Source organism: Lates calcarifer, linkage group LG16_LG22 (assembly GCF_001640805.2).
Source record: "Lates calcarifer isolate ASB-BC8 linkage group LG16_LG22, TLL_Latcal_v3, whole genome shotgun sequence".
Lineage (NCBI taxonomy): Eukaryota > Metazoa > Chordata > Actinopteri > Centropomidae > Lates > Lates calcarifer.
Window position 1 is genome coordinate 10,792,708 of NC_066848.1, and position 19,339 is coordinate 10,812,046.

The window sequence follows — 19,339 nt, forward strand, 5'->3', positions numbered from 1 at the left end:
CCAGCCACTCAATCTCAAGAGAAAAGCTCTATTTAAATAGAGGAACACATACCAGACTGACACTGTTCTGCAGGGTCAATGACTGACCTCTTGGCTTTGTCTTTTTATTAAGTATTGTAGCTGTGAGAAGAAAAAAAAATTAAATAAGCTCAACTCTTGCTTGAGCATTAACAAGGAATTTCTTGGCTTTGTGGAAGTGGGAACACACCCAAGCCAAAACATACACCTGCAGAAAAAAAGAGTACTCAATGGAGAAAGTTTACCTTTTCAGACAAGTTGCAACTTACAGAGACTCTTAACGCAAACTGGAAAAACCAGTTCCTGAAAGTTAAACAAGATTTTGGCAATGGAGGATGTCTAGGATGCAACTGAAAAACTGGCACCCTGTTTCCCTATGAACACATGTGAGAATGACAACTCAAGTACTGTGGTTAAAAAGCCGTTTATAAAAATACACTGCCAAAAGACACAGCCTGGCTCCACCTCATCTTGAAATACGTTTCAGAGGAGCCTGTGTGTATTCCAGCAAACGTTTTTGATCTGAATCATTCAAATCAGTACAGGATTTTTATGTGTCCTATGTCTTTTTTAGTCCTGAACAAGTTTCAGTCAGACAATGGCATGGGAGGGTTCACTTTATTCCTTGGCCTGGTGGAACAGGATTAGGAGGCTTTTGGGGGGTTTTACTGAGGCTACAACCTCTATACAAGGTCAGCTGCATCAATTGTGTGCATGCGTCCATGTGTGTGTTTGGGGATTTGCCCTAACTATGCATGCCTAGGGGGGCTATGCTGGGCTTTATCAAGAATGAGTGAGTGAAGTCATCTGTCATGAAAAAGTAGGTTGGGGGGTGGGGGGATGGTTGTGTGTCTGTCCCAAAAAGGAGAGGGATGAGGCTTCGCTTATCAGAGGAAAAAAAAAAAGAAAGAGAACGGGCTCCAGGGTAAAATCTGCATTGATGAGCTTTTAAGGAGTGGTATCCCGGTCAAGATAATGGCACAAGTATCCTAGTGTGAAGCAACAGGGGCTAAAAGGATAGAGGGTGCTGTGATATCTATACACAGGAGAAACCCAACAGTTTGAGTATGTGAGATGCCATGTGCAATAGGAGACACATATGTGGAATATTTGAAAGATCGAGTCTCTGGTTTAGTGCCAGATGTTTATGAGTTTTGGATCGTGATCGTGGAAATAAAATGGGACATGCTGAGGTGACGAATGGCAGCAGTGAATATGACACCCATCACCTCATGGATGTTACAAGGGCACGCTGTTTCCACAGGCCCGTTGAAAGCCACTTCTGAACTTGACTTAACTATAGTGTCACTACAGGCATTAAAGACCACACACTTTCACACAGCCCTGCTTTGAAGGTAACGCCCTTTTTAAACAAATACTTGTCCTGAGTGTTTTTTAGAGTGGAGTGGTATAACCCTGTCTCCCTAGAATTACGTTTATATACAACAAATTTGCAACTGCAAATATGTTTAGAAAGAAATGCAGACGTGACCAGATTATGTTGTCTATTGATATAATGAGGAAATTATGCTAATTTATGTCTTCACGTTGCCAATCTTACAGGCATTACATTTAATTATTTGCAGAGGCTTTTGACTAGTGAAGAGAGAAGTATAAACACTAATATGTTGATTCTGAAAGTATCAGAAAAATGTTTCAAATGTTGTTAGCAGTTCTACCTAGAGAATTTTTCCCTCTAAACTTGGTTGGTTGGTTTCATTTAATTAACTGGGAGAGGTAAATGTCACAAAAAACAGCAAAGATTTGAGAAAAATCTAAAAGTTGAAAGGAGATTTATCTATCAGACTTTTTGTTTGTTTCTTCTTTCCCCCACCACTAATCATCTCATGACTCCTGCAGATTGATCTTGTTGACCCTCTGGATGGTGCCTGACCCTTAGGTTGGAAACCACTGGACTACACTATTTAGCTGTGTTCAATAGTAAAATACCACTTATTCATTAATACATCTGTAACAATTAAATAATGTTGTATATAATAATTATCAGTCATATAGGGGACAGTTTACTATGAAGTACCTCTACTTTTCTTACCAAGAAAATGGACTTTAAGTAATACTAATCTCAAACACATTTCACCAATTATAGATTCATCTCATTGTTTTGGTCAAAGTGATATGAAGAGAATCTCTATGAGAGATTTGCACACTGACACACACAACACACACATACAATACACAGAGAACACAGTCACGTCTTCACTGGGACTAGACTCTGCTCATCTGAAAGTGATTAGCCCCTCTGAAGGCTTCCCCCTGTACAGCCCGACTCCCAGGATCCAGACCTGACAGGCTCCATTACGATTTCTATTTTGATTTCTCTGCAAATCTGTTCGATTCCATCTGGGCCGATTAAATCCCAGCTGAGGCACAATAGTCTGTCCAGCGGCATTTATTTTGGTTCAACAAATCAAATAAATTCCAAGCACTGAGATCACTTGAAACAGAGCTCTCATAAATACATAGACCCTAATCCCGATGTGTACATGCTGGCAGATGTTAGGTCAAAGGACAGTTCTCCAACATTTTAGTTTATACCAGGCCTCTCATTTCATTGTAACCAACTGTCTGACAGAATGGCTTAACTTCAGTTATAATAAGGGTCCAAAGGAGAAATAAAAGGAAAATCAAGATACTCTAGCAGCCAGATTTGTCCATGACATATCAACTAAAATATCTGCAATGGGGGTGATGAGCCTGGTTAGTTTTTGGTTTAGTTAGTTACAGCATTAAAACCAAGCAAAGTGTGTGAGCGAAAGTTACTACAATTAATCAATCCTCCAATAATTATCATCCATCTGCAGTGCGTCTGCAGCTGTATGGAGCTTTATCTGTGTTTTGGTTCACTCTTGCCACTCTCATCAGTGTCATTTTCGGCCACAGCAAGCAGCTGTTTTCAGTGAAAAAGCTCTAAAAAAACTCCACTGTATGCTTCCTGCTTAGCACCAAACTGCAGATAGACACAGTTAGTGACTATCTGGTGAACATAATGGAGCATTTAGCAGCTGAAGAGCCAGATATATCCCTCAGGAGTTGGTAGTTGACCAAAAACAAAGCTAAAACTTCATATTTGACATAAGATCATCAGGTTGACAAAACATGGCTCCAAATGAATGATAATGTTGCTTCATTAACTGCTGGATATGTAAATAGGCAACTGTTTGCTAACAAGTTCGCCATCATATTGACTTAAAGGGTGAAGGTAGGGTGAATGTTTACAGATTGTTTCCACTGCCCATAAGTGACCAAAAACCAGTCATTGCAGGTGAGAGCATGGTTTGGTGAATAAGTTAAACCGTAAAGATGTATACAGCTGTAGAAAACTGCTGGCCTCCACATACACCTTCTTACCAGCCTTATTAGAGCAGAGGATAAGGGTGACATGAACATACCACTTCTACTAAGATACTGCTCAGTAAAACGTGATTTTTATGGAAAGGGCAGCCTTAACTAGTCACCCCAAATCACATTTGATTGGGTATATTTATGTACCCACCTGCAATAATCAAATATATAGAAGATAGATGGATTTTGATATGAAAATAATCAAAAAATATTTTTCAGAAACATATTTACCATGTAACAAGATGAATGATTTACACAGGATCATAGGATTAGAGCTTAGAGAATTCTCAGAGAATTCTCTTTGTGTGTGTGTGTGTGTGTGTGTGTGTGTGTGTGTGTGCGTGCACGTGCGAATTACCCCGACATACAGTAATGGTTCAGTGTGTGTCTTGAAGACAGTGAATCGGCTTTTCTGACAATATTTCAATCTGTGAATCTCTTATTTAGTGATTTCTTGGCGTCTTGCTCTGCTCTTAACTCACACCAGCCTCGCAGGCACGGTTACCATGGTTGCCTTCAACCTTTTTGTCCTGTTGATTACAGCCAAACTACTACAGATTGAGAAGGCTTATTATCTTAATAAAAGTAAACCACTACCACAAGTAATTTCCCTCTTCCTCTTCTACTCCTTCTATTTTCATGGAACATACTATATATCCATAAGTGGTAGTAGCTCCCACCTCAAGTTCTGTGTTTGTGTTTTTATCTTTAAAATCTTCATGTTGTGGCTTTGAATCATAGAAAACCAGTCTAGAAACAAATTTTAAAACATCTAGGGCATTCACAGATCAGATCTTGTATGTCAAAGATTATTAGAAGTGCCTTTGCAATATAATTTAGGTGATTAACTTAAATCTGCTTTCCAGATCCAAACTATACCCTCTAGTCTTATGACTTGTGTACAGTACTAAATATCTGTAGGAAATAAATCCACATGTGTAGCTGCAGACATCAAATAAGATGAAACTACTACCAGAGAATTAGAGCTTCCTCTAATGCCATCATGTATGATGATTTTACGTATCCTTGATTTTGTCATTTTTTAAATTTTTTTTAAATAATCAATGTGACCGTACAACACAGACACAAAAGTTGTTAGATTTAGCACAGAAAGATAGCATGTTAATGTGGGACCTGTGACTGGCTGAATACTGAGGAGCATAGTCACAGATTTGGCAGCAAACATGGCGCTGGAAGCAAAGAGGGACAATGTACCTACTTTGAAATGGACAAGGTTACCACAGCCTTGGGCCACAATCATGTCTGGCCTTACGATTTTTACCCTAAAAAGGTATCAACATGAGTGTTACTGGTCCTCTTGACCTGAACATAAGCTGCAGGCTTCAGTCATTTCCAAAAGAGGAGAACTTGGGACAGGGTATGTAGTCTTGCAAAATCTTAATGCGACTGTAATCAGGTTTAAATGTCCAGTCCCTTGAAAAAGTACCACTTTTCATGTGATTTATTAGTCTGATCAGGATACAGAGAGGTAGCATTGAAGGAAAGAGAGCAAGAGAGAAAAAAGAGAGCAGGAGGCTGTAGTATGATTCACGATTTTAGTCTAATTCTGCCAAAAGAATTCAGCTCAAGGAAATTACTAAGTGTTTATAATATGGAGACATTACCATCTCTCTTTGCCTTGCTCCCTCACTGTCTGTTGTTTGCCTTTGGCAGTAAACTGACTTTTGACAGATGACTTTGCATATTGTTATTACCATGCTGAATTTCCAGTTTATTGTTTTTGGAGGATTTGGCTGTAAGCGGTAGACCAGAAATCGAACATATTAGTACAACATCCATTTGCAGTACTTTGGGGTAATCAAACCCTTCAGGCCTATCATGTGTCTTCATCAATCAAAATTAACAAAACAGTTTAGTTCTGCTCCCTTATGCAGTCCCATGGAAAACAGGTGAGGAGTACTCATACACAGAACAATGCAATGAGTTTTAAGTTTTATGTGTATTCAGTGATTTATAGTCTACATTCTGTCCTTCACTGTGTCATACTGAGCCATTTTTACCTGCATTGTTACCAGGCTGACCCTACGCTGTATATCTGACCACTTGTGTCAGACTACACCTCTCTGACCTTACTATATTTAAAACCATTTTACCACAAATCAACATAATCTATGTTGACAAGCAAAACAATAAGTGAGATCTGTAGCAAGTGAGTGTGAGCGGTGAGCACACTGAGTGAACACAGACAAAAATAGACACAAAGAAAGGAAAAGTACAGTACAGTCAGGTTCAGACAACCCAACGTGTTTGTGCAGCACAGAGCTTTTCAGCATTTCCACGTTATCTCTTTATCTGTTGATAAAACAAGCATGAGTCGAGGCAGATGGCCGCCCACCCTGAGTCCGGTTCTGCTCGAGGTTTCTTCCTCTTAAAAGGAAGTTTTTCCTTGCCACTGTTGTCTAGTGCTTGCTCATGGTGTGAACTGTTGGGTCTCTCTTTGTAAATTTCTTGAGTACACCTGCTCTATACGTACACTGCCTCGAGATAACTTCTGTTGTGAAATGGCGCTATATAAATAAAATTGACTTGACTTGAGTCAAAGGTACAGTGATCTTTAACTACTTACAGATGGTTTCAGTTTTAGTTTATGAAGTTAACATGATAACAAGAGCGCATAATGGTGTCAGATTATGAAATACAGAAAAAAGAAATATCACAACGGTGCACCAATGAATTTACAACAAGACTGAAGAGCCCACAGCCATGCTCTGTCAAGCTGTGCCAACAGATTGCTGTGCTTAGAGCTAAGTGCTAATGTCAGTATGCTAACATACTGATTAGAGCTGAAACAGTAAGTTGATTAATTGATTAGTTGTTTCACAGAAAAATAATGGGCAAGTATTTTGACAGTCATGAAGTCATACATACTAACATTATTAATTAGCACGAAGCACAAAGAACAACTAAGGCTGATGGGGATGTCATTAGTTTTGAAGTTAAAGCATTGTAAAAAAAAAATGTAATTTTGATGTGATGGTGCTGGATGAGGGGAACATTAATACTTGCACCTTATTGCTTGGACATGGCTCAAGACATTTTACACAAAACCAAATGGTGGCACCACAGAAAAAGTCAGAAGATCCCAAAGTCATAATCTGGGAGCCATTTATGTAAAATTTAATGCCAATACATCTTTGTGTCATTTGAAAAAATGATTAAAATCCATACAATAGTTGATGAAACATTTCACTAAAAAACAAATATATCCAACCCCATGATGGTGCTACAGGAAGAGTCACTTAAGTCCTTGAGACCACAAATGTCTGCACAAAGTTTCATTGAAATCCATCCCACATTTATTGAGGTAGACTATTGGGAGTGACATTGCTATCTGTAGTGCCACTAATATAGCTAAGATCTATGTTTATGCAAACTGTTTTCGAAAACACCAGCTCCTGCAGCTTCTTTTCCCTATGTCCCTGAGGTGGAAACGTTACTGATGCCTCTCAGAATTTTAGTAGGCATGAATAGCATACAGCCGAAGGTTTTCCCCACCATGATGCTCTACTGGCCTAATGCATTGCAATGCCGTGTGTAGAGATGATTGATGTCAACACCCTCCTCTTAATCACCTGAGAGGTACGCAGCCTCTTGACAGTCTGGCAGCCATTTTGGATTCTTCTCTAATGACTAGAGAGACAGGTTGCAGATGATGTTAGCTGATGCCGGTCTCACGGATCACTACCGTTCTGTCAGTGATTAAGTGACTCATCTAACTCTAGTAAACAAACCCCCAGTAGAGCATCTTGCATCCATCAAAAGATGCCTTTGACTCGCTCCGCTTATCTAACTTGGAAGGAATCCATCATACCTGTACAAAACGGTGGATGCTGTGTGGTCTCTCGGGATTTGTCCCATAAACAAACACATTCTATTAGGACTGCAGCCATACATGTGTAAAAGGGGGCACCATTACTTTTTTGACTGCAGAATGGTATAGCATTCCCATATGTGTTTCGCTTCTGGGAAATGCTGAAAACACTTGCAAGTTATTTGTGACCTGATTTCTGGAACTTCTACAACAACCAACCTGATAAAAATCAAAAAGTTCACAACAGAAAAAGAAGACTTACCTTTCAAACTTTGCTTTTTTAAAATATAGCTGTTGGGAAATGCAGTTTTTGTCTCAAAATTGTACCTACAGCTAGGTTTCTTGTCCTGCTTTGAAGAAATGTAAGTACACAAACAGAGATATTTGTGAAAATATAACTGGCAAATTGAGCTTTGTAAACAGTTATGCTGCTTGAGACATATTATACACTTGAGGAAACCTTTTGTCAGTCCCTCTATGGGCTAATGTGTCTCAGTGTAGCGCTGCAGACGCTCAACAGCACAGGCCATTCTGTACAAAAACCCAAGCAAGGCACTTTATTGATAGCTGCGTGAGTAGGACAAGTGTGGTGATGTAACAGATCTTTCTTAAATTGCATAGGCAGCATTGTTGGTCTGGACAACCCCTGAGGCTCAGTTTGATTTCAGCAGATTAATTTAGCTTCCTCCCTTACGTAACACCATCTCAGCTTTCAAGCAGTCTCACTGATCTCAGGCTCACCTTTGACTCCTTGCATGGGTGGCTAGCTACTGAACTGCACTCCCTTGATAGCAGCTTAGAGAGGAAACAACACTGCTCTTGAAAAGATCCTTAAACATCAGAATAAGACCTGATAGCAGGAAAACTGTTTGGCAGCAGGCTGCATTGAGAGACAGTACAAGTGAAACGGCAGTGATGGATAGCAGCTTTGATATACAGAATGCAAGGTTATAAAAGATCAAACTGACATAAAGGTATGAGAATCCTGTGGAGCATGTGTTTGATGTGGATTATCCACAGGCTAAAAAAAGACCCCAACAAACTTTTGACTGTAGCACAGCTAAAATGGATAACTCTTATAGTAGGTCATTCCAACTGAATGAAAAAAACTCTTTTTTTTTTTTTGGTTATAAAAATGGTTCAGACAATGATACAACAACAGGTTCAGAATGAATTTAAGAGGCCCCAGTTTTACAGAAATGTTCATCCTAGAAAGGATCATAGCATTAGTTCAAGCAGAACATTCAAAAAAGATTTTTATCAAAATAGCAATGACACATTGTGCCTGTAACATTGTCTTCAGTAGACATTTATACTCAGGTGGCGTTTCGTGGAAACATCGTGACAGTTACGCTGATGTGTGCTGACATGTGAGCAGGGACACTTTTATAATTAATCTATGAGATATTTAAGGCAAGGAAGCTATTCACAGAAAGGATGTGATCAGACACAGTTATGTTCACTACATGGGTCTTAAAATACGAGAGTGAAGGCTGGTTGGACTGAGCTGTCGGCTGGGGAATGAGGTCTCAACACAAGAATGGTTCAGCTTAGAGATAGAATGGTTAAAATATTCTGGAGTGGTGGAAATCTGCCACCACTGCTCATCTATGTTTACTCTCTCAACATGAACTCAGAGGCACACTCTAGGAAATACTGCACTTTTATTAAGTTGGGGGACTCACAGGAGAAGGATAAAAAATTACCCTGACTTTTAGTCCCTAGTGTGGGTCAAACTCTAGAAATGCTGGATCCTCCCCTACCTATAATTCAGTACTCGTAACTCAGTGCCACCTTTCTCCAGTTTGTAATGGAGCCTTTAATACAGTCTCAAGCCCAGCTCGATATAGCCCTAATGACACCATGGCTATCATCATATTTTCTCAGGCTTTTAAATGGAACTCCACCAATTTTACACATCAAAACATTAGCCACAATTAGTGTAACACACCTGAACCTCCATCCAAATGGATGTTGGTGGTTGAGTTGCATTGTGAGTAACCACAAGTGTATGTGGAATTCAGAAAACATGATGGTTTTGCTTTTTTTAATTCTTAAATTGTCTGTCATGACTCTGACTGTGTTATGGGAGTGAAATGGTAAATTGGTGGAGTACTCTCTTTTAAAAAGCTCCCTTGAGAGCCATAGAAGATGTTACACAACTGTTTTACAGGCTGAAGTGTACTCTTAGTGACAAGTAAACTGATCTTCCTCTAAAACTGGTGGAGTGCTCCTTTAGTAAACATAAAGCCCTTAAAATGTATTATCTCACTGACTCTGCAATTCATATTACTTAAGTCAACAGATTTATCACAAGTTTTTTCTCATATTTTTACTGTCTTGCACATTTATCACAAAAGCCAAATCAAGGTCACCTAACCAAGCCATTCTCTACACTCCACAAAGCTTATTCACAGCTCCATGCTCCATTTGTTCCCTGTAGAAAAAAAAGTGTGTGTGGGGGGGGAAACAACTACAGCAGATCTGTAATTCCCACCTGGACAGATTGTGTGATAACAAGCCCACAACAGGTGAAATTTGGCCCAATTTATCAGCTGGTATAGCATTAATTTCAGACCCTTGTGTAAGCATCATTAAGAATCAAAATGCATCCTTCTGCTAAAGGAAAATATGCACATGTGCCAGTTTGCAACACCAGACTTTGAAGTGTCCACCCATATTTCAGAGACTAAGTGTCTGCTGAACTGCAGCCAACTGCTGAGACAATACCGAGCCTTTGAGATATACCATGCTCTCGAGTGATGACGCTCTTGGGCTATAGAGGAAAGCTGATAGCCAAGTGATCCTTCGGCTGACTGAGGGCCGAGGCTTTTCAGGTTTAAGCCATCAATGTGGGGATGAAGGTGATCGATGTGGGAAACCGAGTAGAAACAGTAGGATTTAGGGCTGCTGGCCTCGTTCACAGGCAAACGTTGCATAGTACAACTTCAAGTAACAGAAAGTCTTTTTTAATTGTAAAATTTACCATTAAGTTTGGTGAACGTTACACTCTTTTAAAGATAGGAATCTGTCTTAGGGGGTGAGTGCAGATCACGTGTCACATGCAGTTGAATTCAGACTTGGATCCCAAAGAGTGAGACATTCCACTGATTTGATTGTCTTGGAAAAAACACCCCAGACATGTCATTACCTGACATCATCCCTCTTCTTGTCTGTCCTCTTGGGATGACCAACACACTTCTCTTGTTCCTTAACAAGAGCTGTGTTGCTGGTCAGCACCGCAAGGCCAGTGAACCTCAGATAGTCGCACTCTGGCGCTGGATACCAAACAGCCCATCATGAGATAGCACGCTTCTCGCTGTCAACCACACCGCAAGAAATGAGGTTAAATGGCACTATCTACACAATATGGGAGCCTACTCTATTTTTATTAACGGTGCTGACAGCCTCTATTCTTTTGGAGAGAGGCAGTGCAATTCTTGGAAATGGTTATAAATAAGTACTGAGGCGTCCACAAGGATTCCTATTTATCTATTTTGCATAGTTTCATATTGTTTTCAAAAACTGGAGACAGCTGTTTTGAACGCATGATGTGTTTCATAAATGCATCTCAATCTACAGTCCAAACATTCTTCAGGTTATTTGGAGTGGTGAAAAACTGCAGTTGATGATAATTTCTTTGATGTAATGACCCTTTAAACAGCACGGAGAACTTGTTAGAATGGATCTCAGACGCTCTGAAATTCCTCCTTCAGGGGAAATTTCTTTGATACAAACAACCGTGGTAACTATACAATCTACCTAATCTCCCACCATCTTTTTCCACTGAGCTATTTGGTGGGTGTGGGAAAAGTAGGGCCGCTGTATGTGTGGTAAAGCGTGATGGTAAAAATCACCCAGTGAAAGCCAAATACTGGTGCTGAGTTCACAATTTAAACAGAGTCACCATTTCTCAGAAAGGACCTGGTTCTGAATGCATTACTTACCTAGCAGCTGGACCCCCCTGGTGAGGCCATAGACGTCTATTAGAGCCCACAGAGGTTCAGAGACATGTACCCCGCTGAAGAACAGCATGGGGCTCGAGTCGTTGATCCGGTAAAACACCCGACCCTTCTTGTCCACCCAGAAGGAGATGATGTTTCCTTCATTGGAGAGCTCCTCAGGCAGGGCTTTTGCCCAGAAGCCACTCTGGGAGACAAGGTCAGGGCAGGCGTACTTGGGCAAGGTGTCTGGGTTGATCCTCGATGGGTCTTTGCATGTAAAACCAAGACGCAGGGCGCCGCTCCAGCAGCACTGCTTTTTAGTGATCTGGAGAGTAGATATTTTTAATCAGTGAAGACAATCATCTTAAGATGAATAGTTACTTTTGGTTTTATCTTGTGTGTTAAAAAGACAGAGATTACCAGTCATGCTAGCAGCTCTGTGAGGCTGTACTTTGGGTGTTTTTATTTTAGTGGGTTAACATGCTAACATTTGCTAATTAGCACTAAACATATAGCACACCTGAGGCTCATGGAAATGTCATTATTTTGCAGGTATTTTGTCATTAGCCAAAGTATTTAACAAATATTTGACCTGATGATAGCACTAGATGAAACACAGAGGGATGACCAAAATTATTACAATTCATCCTCAGGGGGACATGATGTCTGACCCAAATTTCACGGCAATCCAATAGCTGCTGAGATACGAGGGGGCTTAAAAAAGTTTGTGGAAAAAGTACATAGCTAAAAATCATACTTTGGGATTTTGATCTCAATGCACGTTGTGTACAATGTTCTCGTTGTACACAACGTACATAACGTTAGTACGCTCTTGTACTAACGAGTCATAACATGTTCTAACATGAACCCTTAAATGCATGTTGCAATGCAAAAATAAACATCATAACTTAAACCATTATTCCAACTGTCCTTTTTCCACAAACTTTTTGAAGCCCCCTCGTATTTCAGTCTAGACCAACATTGCCATCCACAATGGCAAGCTGCTAGCATGGCTAAAAACAACACATTTGTCTTAAGAAAACTAAAACCAGCTACCTTGGTATGTTTATCACCTGCAAACAATTTTTGTCTTATTTCGAACCTCTATTTACTTTGCATTTACCGTGCAAGATAACAGTATTCCTCACATGGCAATGCTTGCCCTGCTCTCTCACTTTCGAGACATAGATGGCCTGATAGGTGAAGTGGAAACTTGTTCTAAGCTGCTGTTGCTTTGGCCCACACAAGAGCAGAGAGAGAAAAGAGAGAAAATCAAAACAGGGGAGCAAGGACGGGGGATGAAGAGAGTGAAGGAGGGAGGGAGGAGAGAAGGAAAAACAAAAACTCACTGAGAGAGAATGAAAGAGGGAGAGTAATGATTTTACTTTTTTTAATCAAAGTCATAATTAGTGTATTAAATGCTCACTACTCCACTGTACATACTAATATCACAAAGTGCAGTATGTACTTAAGCTGACACTGCAGTATATTGGCAATAGTATACAAAAAATGGTGGACAGTATTGTTTTGAATGAAGTAATGATTTTTACAGGAAATGATGAAGCCAGCAAGATGACTAATGTTGGTCATGGTAGCTTTTTAAAAAAAAAACAAACAAATTATTATTGCTTATTGCAGATACAGAGCTCTTGCATGCTTATGCATCAAGTATAATGCTTGTTTTGATTAGTGAAACACATCAAAATGAGGATGAGGAAACGATTTCATTATGCAAATTGAAGCTTGCATATTGAAAATTTAGTGAAACAGGTTGATGTGATTTTTAATATAAACCCAATGTTGTTTACCCTCAGTCGAACTTGCTCATACACAGCGATAGGTCTGTTGCTGAAGGTGATGGCGTTGCAGAAGCTGGCCTGTCTCTTGACAGTCCTCTGGGACATGTCCATGATGATCTGTGAACCCTTGGTGCTGGGGTGGAAGAGCAGAGGGAAGGAGGACAAATTTCCACAGGGCTGTAGGGGCAGGCAGCGCTTGGGCTTGTGGTGGCATCGGTGGGATGTTGCAGGAAATGGCCCATTCAGTGAATCTGTGTAGAGAAAGAAACTTGGTCACTTAGTTTGATCTTCGGGTGGGGAGCAAAAAATACATTACTGGAAAAAATTCCCAGACTTTAGATTAAGAATATTAGATTAGATAGTCTAAACCACTGCAGGCTTCATTTAATATAATATACTGACATCATGTCACATGTCATTTCCTCTCACATATCTCACCTGCTCCTGTAATATCCAATCAGGTAAAAAGGTATTAAAATAATCTAATACTTGTGTTCTGTTTCCAGCCTCTCAAGGTAGCACCGTACAAGCATACACCTACTGAGTAGACACGAACAGTGTATAAGGTAAATTACATGCAAAAATGTCCTTGAACGGAAAAAAAACACAAGGGAGGAATTGCTTCTTTGGTTGCATAATTACGGAGAACAATACAGCTGTGAAAGGTTCATACAAAACGCTCTAATTTCGGTAAATGGTCATTTCCAGTAACACCCATCGCTTTTTGTTATTCTACATCTTGCCAAATTTTAAACTGGAGGGAGTTTCAATTGTGGTTTGTTCCTTTCTGTGCTGGATCACATCTGTACAACAGTAAGTAGAAAGTAGTAAAGGAAGCAGGAAGACAAGGGTAAAGAAACCGAAAAAGATACGCTAACATGAAAGGTAAAAAAAAAAAAAAAGTAGCTGTTACAGTAGTGAGGCATGGCTGTTAACATCCAGTTGTGGCTCTTCTTAATAAGCATGTATGAATCACAACATTGTTGCCTGAGAGTCATGTACCCACTAGCTGCCTTATCAGAATTTGAATAAAAAAATAGAAAAATTGTAAAGTGATTTAGTGGTATTTATTGTTGCTTTGTTGGTAAGAGGAAGTGGCAACATAAGAGCAGACCCACGGGGGAACATCTGACTCAACACGTAGCAGAGTTTTTACAGTTTTTCCCAAGCAACCATGTGAATCATGACTGCTCCCACTTACCGCAACTCATAATAGAGCCAGACATCCCTTTTTCACTAACGTCCTTCGTTTTGGTCAGTTTGGTCAGTTTAGACTGATAAAAAAATTGATCAAAGTCATCATGAGCCTGATTTCAGACTCACTCCCCATTTTTGTTTCCACATCTCTCTCAAAGCACAACGCCAAGGTCACTGTGGTTTTGTGGAGGAGGCATTTTCTCACAGACATGGGGTTCTCATTAAATGTAAGGCAGGGTTATTTAGAATTGAACAAATACCATCTCATCAAGTTATTTTATTGTTTTCTGTCCTGCAACACTTTAGCCCTCTCTACAATGACATTTAAAGGTTTGAAAGTACCATAAAATCTAGCCAATCTGCTAATACTGAAAGCTAAATAAATAATTTAGGCCTAATTAACACTTCTTTGTCCTTGAGAACGTCTTGTATTTTCACACCTATATTTGGAAGACTGTGTGTGGGAGCTGCTTGTTGTTTGTCTCTGAGAGAAATATATGAGCTTTTACTGAAAGACAGCTATTCCTGCTGTCCGCTGAGTGACCTTGGAGGGTCAAGAGGTTCATAAAGTGCCCTGGAGACAAATAAATTAAGACTGTCAGGATTGGCAATGACTGATCGCCAATGACTTCTGACACCAGGACGGTTATAAGATCACCATTGTTTCTATTCCAGGGCAGAGATCGAGGTGTGAGCTGTGGATGACGACATGAAAATTGTAAAATTGTATTAAACTAGAAATACTCTCCTTTGGGCATCGTTGTTGCATATTTCTACAGAGTCTTTCCCTTTAAATCACAATCAGAGAGGCTCTGCCAAGTGTTCTGGGCTCAGTGCAGTGTATTTGTTAAGATCTTCGCATGCTCTTGTCGCAGCAGAACAATGCTGAATTGTGCTCTGTGCACAACAGTGGTCTTAAATGAAGTCATAACAAATCCTTAAGCCATATTGCATCCATGATGTCATATCAGACGTGATGTCTTCGGGAAAACAAAACAGGACTGTATTGTACTCCATCAATAGCCTGAATAGAGTATTTCCTGTGGGTTCTGAAAACAGAAGCAACACCTCACAGGCCTCTGCAGGCACCGTAGCAACACTCCTGCTTTACCATCTAACCAGAGAATCCAATATCTTCTTTCATTCTCACGACATTAATATCATTTCTGCTGCTGTAAAATTGAATTCTCAAGTCTTTTTTTCAGGAGCCGCTTTATTTTCACATTGCAGGCAAGTTGGAATGGGTTTACTGCATTCAGAGCGCACAGAGGACTGTGTAAACCATGAATAAAGTCAAATAAGTAAATAAATGGATAAATAAAAATACCATATTTGATTTACTGTAAATGACAGTTTGGTTAGAGCCAAAAGTGTCGATGATACAGTGGCTGTTGAAGTGTGTTTAAAAAGTCATGCGACCTGAGGGAGATGTCAGGGTAAACAGTGACCAGAGCCCTGTCGTGATAAAAGAGAGGTGCCATGCCAAACGTCAGATGAGCAACTTAAGGAAGGATAATGTTACTTAATGCACCACCGCACACAATGTGACTGTCCTTTACTGTCATTAATTGGAAAAGGACAAACAGTGCAGAGACAAAGAGTGGCCCTGGTCAGTGTCACCTGGCCTCCTACGCTCCTCTGTGTTTTGTCCCCTCAACAGAGGCCCTAATGCGGTGTGACGTTAGTATCGAGAAGACTAGCACTCACAGGCAGCAGCCTAAGGAGCCAGAGGGCAAGTGTATGTTTTTAGCTTTTGCAAATATGTCATAACTTCTGTGGTTTCAATAAGAGGTAAACAAAAGTGATTCTCAAACACTTCACAAAAGTTTTAAAACCTGTTGTTTGTTCCTGTAAGCCTAATTATATACCATTAGTGTTTATAATTAATTTAGTGACATGTTATGAGAATAGAACAGAGACGATGCTGTATACAAGCTCTAATGTCTCCAGGTAGCTGTTACCTTCACAGTCCGTATTGAACAGTAGTTGGTAAATTATACAACAGTATTACTAGGGTGGATGAAGTCTGGGGCCTCTAGGGAAGTTCATAGGGTTAATTTTACGTTTAATTACTGTACATTTACTGACTTAAAGCATGGACTGCCTTACCTACCATACCAGAAGAGCCTATTTTGCACGTACAGTACAGTGTATGTAGTGTTAAGTTTAGGGCTGCAACTAACAATATTTTCAATCAATTAATCTCTGGTCGTATTTCTCTGGAAAATAGTAATAAATAAATAAATGAATAAATGCCAAGTTTCCCAAAGCTCAAAGTGACGTCTTCAAATTTGTTGTTTTGTTTGACTAACAGTCCAAATATCCCCAAAATATTCAATTTACTGTCTCAGAGGACTAAGGAAACCAAACAACTTTCACATTTGAGGAGTGAGAACTACTGAATTTGAAACATTAATTTATTTTCTGTCAATCTACTAATCAATTACTCACTACACAGCTCTAGTAGTGTTTAATAATAAATCATCAATGCAGCTTGCTCAAGAGGTTTTTTCTTAGCGAGAGGATAACACAAACCAAGGCTGAAACACAAGTTTCTGTTGAGTGAGTAAACAAGAGCCAGTTGTCTCTGTTACTTGGAATCTCAACACTTTTAGAATCATTAAAACCTTTAAAACCCTCAACACATAAAAGTAATCACCTTTACCTCTTTGCTAAGGTCACCCTATGATGCCTAAATGTCAGTAATACAATCATGCAGGTTTGCCAAACGTGGTAAGGCTAGAGCTGAATGATTCATGAGCCCTTGAGCTGGACGAGGGCCCTGACACATGACAGGGATTATAGATATTTACATTTTTGGGGCTCTGACTGGGCTCTTGACAGAGGGCCAAGAATTTCTAGTAGCGCCCCTGCCTGCACCTGTATTGTTATGTCACACCAGTGGCCCCCTCACATTGAAATTGGGAAAAGAACTATGTGGTTTGGCCCATGTCCATCTGTCCAACTGTCCATCTGGGAAAGGAGAAATGTTTACTGTTGCTTGTTCATGTAATGTATACCATTTAACATAATCAGAACAACTCAAAACCAAAATTTCATTATGCAGTGAATGTGTCTGATTTATGGCCAGTCTACATCAGCTGATGTGGTATGATGCCATCTAGTTACCCGTGAACATCTTTGCCAATGTAAAAGCACTGAGGGCCAACCTCATCAACATTCAGAGATGGGCAATGCATCCCACAAAACGTAATAAAACATTACAGTTACCATCAGTTAGGGCTGCAAGTAATTATTCCCATCAATAAATCTGATGATTATTATTCTTGATAAGTCGATAAATCTTTTGTCTATAAAATGTCAGAAAACAACTGACCAACAACTTTCCGCGAAGACCAAGGTGACATCTTTCTGTTGCTTGTTTTGTTCAACCAACTAAATATCTTCAATTTACAAATATATAAACCACTAAAAAGTAGAAAACTTCACATTTGACAATTTGGAGCCAGTGAATGTTTGGATTTTGTTCTCTTGAAAAATGGCTTAAACTATTAAATGATAATCAGATCAATTGTCACTGATTAATTTCTGGCAATCAACAAAATGATTTATCAACTAATTGTTGCAGCTCTACAGTTAATACATTAATGTTTAATACATCAGCTTTTGTCATAGTGACTTCTAAGTAGTCTGAATATTAAGTAAACAAGTAATATACAGAGTTTTATAGTTGCTTAAACACAAGGTAGTTTAATATTCAGCACATTCAGCACAAGTTAACAGTACATGTTGTGATCAATTATCACTGTCAGAAAGAAAATAAAAATGAAAACTGCTTAGTTTTACAAAAATAGTTTGCAATGAAATCACCAAACTGTATCTTGTACTAACTAGTTGGCTGGAAAGTTGCAAGAAATATTTATATGATTAAAATGCGAAAATGAATAAAATGCACCTGTTAACTGCCATTACCTGCAGATGTGTATATATGACCAGTTGATAGCCATGAGTAGAAACATACAACCATCAGAGTACATAAGTCTGTGATACTGTTTGCCAACGTGCTGAGTGTGATCACCCTCAACTGTAGGCCACTGAGACAAATAACAAGTCAGGTTGGGAAAAGTTCTGTGTAAGCTCCCAGCTTGATTCAGTTTGTCCCGTTTGGTTACTTTTAATTATAACATTCATGTAAACAGGCTCCAGGGAGAAGTAGAACAAGTCTGAGAGACTTGCATCTCTGGGGTCTTTCTATTATTTGATACTGTGGTGGGGTTATCAAATTTTGAAAAAACACGACTTCCTGTTCATATTCTCTATTATTCAGAGCCAGTCGTGACTTACAGAAGGTGGTAAAACTTGGCTGAAGCAGCTACTTTCACTTCTCATGTATTTTAGGAAGCCAGGACGCCTACAATTTCATGCACACGGGCTTGAGGCTGCACGAGCACGCTTACAACTCCCATTACATGGTTATAATATCACCGGGTTCATTAATAATAAAGAACCACTACACGACTCTTCTGCCCCTTTGATGCCAGATGGGTCCTTACCGTAGATGGTATTTCTGGTGATCTGACCTCCCATGGCTGGATGCAAGGTGCGTTCACCTCTTCTGTAAACTACCGGCTCGGATCCACAGTATTCGCACGTTCAGCGGCGCGTCCTCAGCAGCGGCGACATTATACGGACGCGACGCCGTTCACAAAAAGTCCCGACGGTGGTTACGGTGGCAGGTTGTGACTGTGCAAAGCCTCATCGACATTAAGCAGCAGCCGACAGATACAACACAACGCGTAGCGGCTCCCCTCCAGTCCGTGCGGAGATCACGCTGAAATTAACATAAAAGGTGGTAGTGGAGGTGGAGCTTCCCAGGAATATTAACGCTGTAGCGACCAAACAGAGCCTGTACAAGCAATGAATCACCATTATATCCCTGTAGACACTTAGAGGACACTTATCTCTATATACATTTAATACTTAGATTTTTATTTTCTATTTTTAGTCACCATGCTTTGTCCTTTCTGTAGTTTTATGCTGTAGACGCAGGTTGTGTTGGGTTTTCCCCACCCCACCTGTTGACTAACCTGTTTGCTGCCTCCTCTTTCACCTTCTAAATACAGGCTGGCATTGCCTATTTTTAGATTAATTTGAAGAAATGCAGACTTTCCTAGAATCACTGGGATGGGGAAAATAAAAGTGCCTGGAGAAAAATCTACTGTCAG

The 19,339-nt window shown here is 39.8% G+C and overlaps 1 protein-coding gene across 1 annotated transcript in view; it reads right to left on the bottom strand.

Annotated features, from left to right (window-relative positions):
* neurl1ab (neuralized E3 ubiquitin protein ligase 1Ab) overlaps positions 1 to 18,937 on the bottom strand; it is a 33,164-nt gene extending 14,227 nt beyond the window's left edge. Inside the window, exons 1-3 of the mRNA XM_018696911.2 lie at positions 18,668 to 18,937; positions 12,966 to 13,207; positions 11,161 to 11,482 (exon numbers count right to left, since the gene is read on the bottom strand). Coding sequence (XP_018552427.1) covers positions 11,161 to 11,482; positions 12,966 to 13,207; positions 18,668 to 18,701 — 598 coding nt within the window. The 5' untranslated portion in view covers positions 18,702 to 18,937. The remainder of the gene's footprint in view (positions 1 to 11,160; positions 11,483 to 12,965; positions 13,208 to 18,667) is intronic.
* Between the last annotated feature and the right edge of the window lie 402 nt (positions 18,938 to 19,339).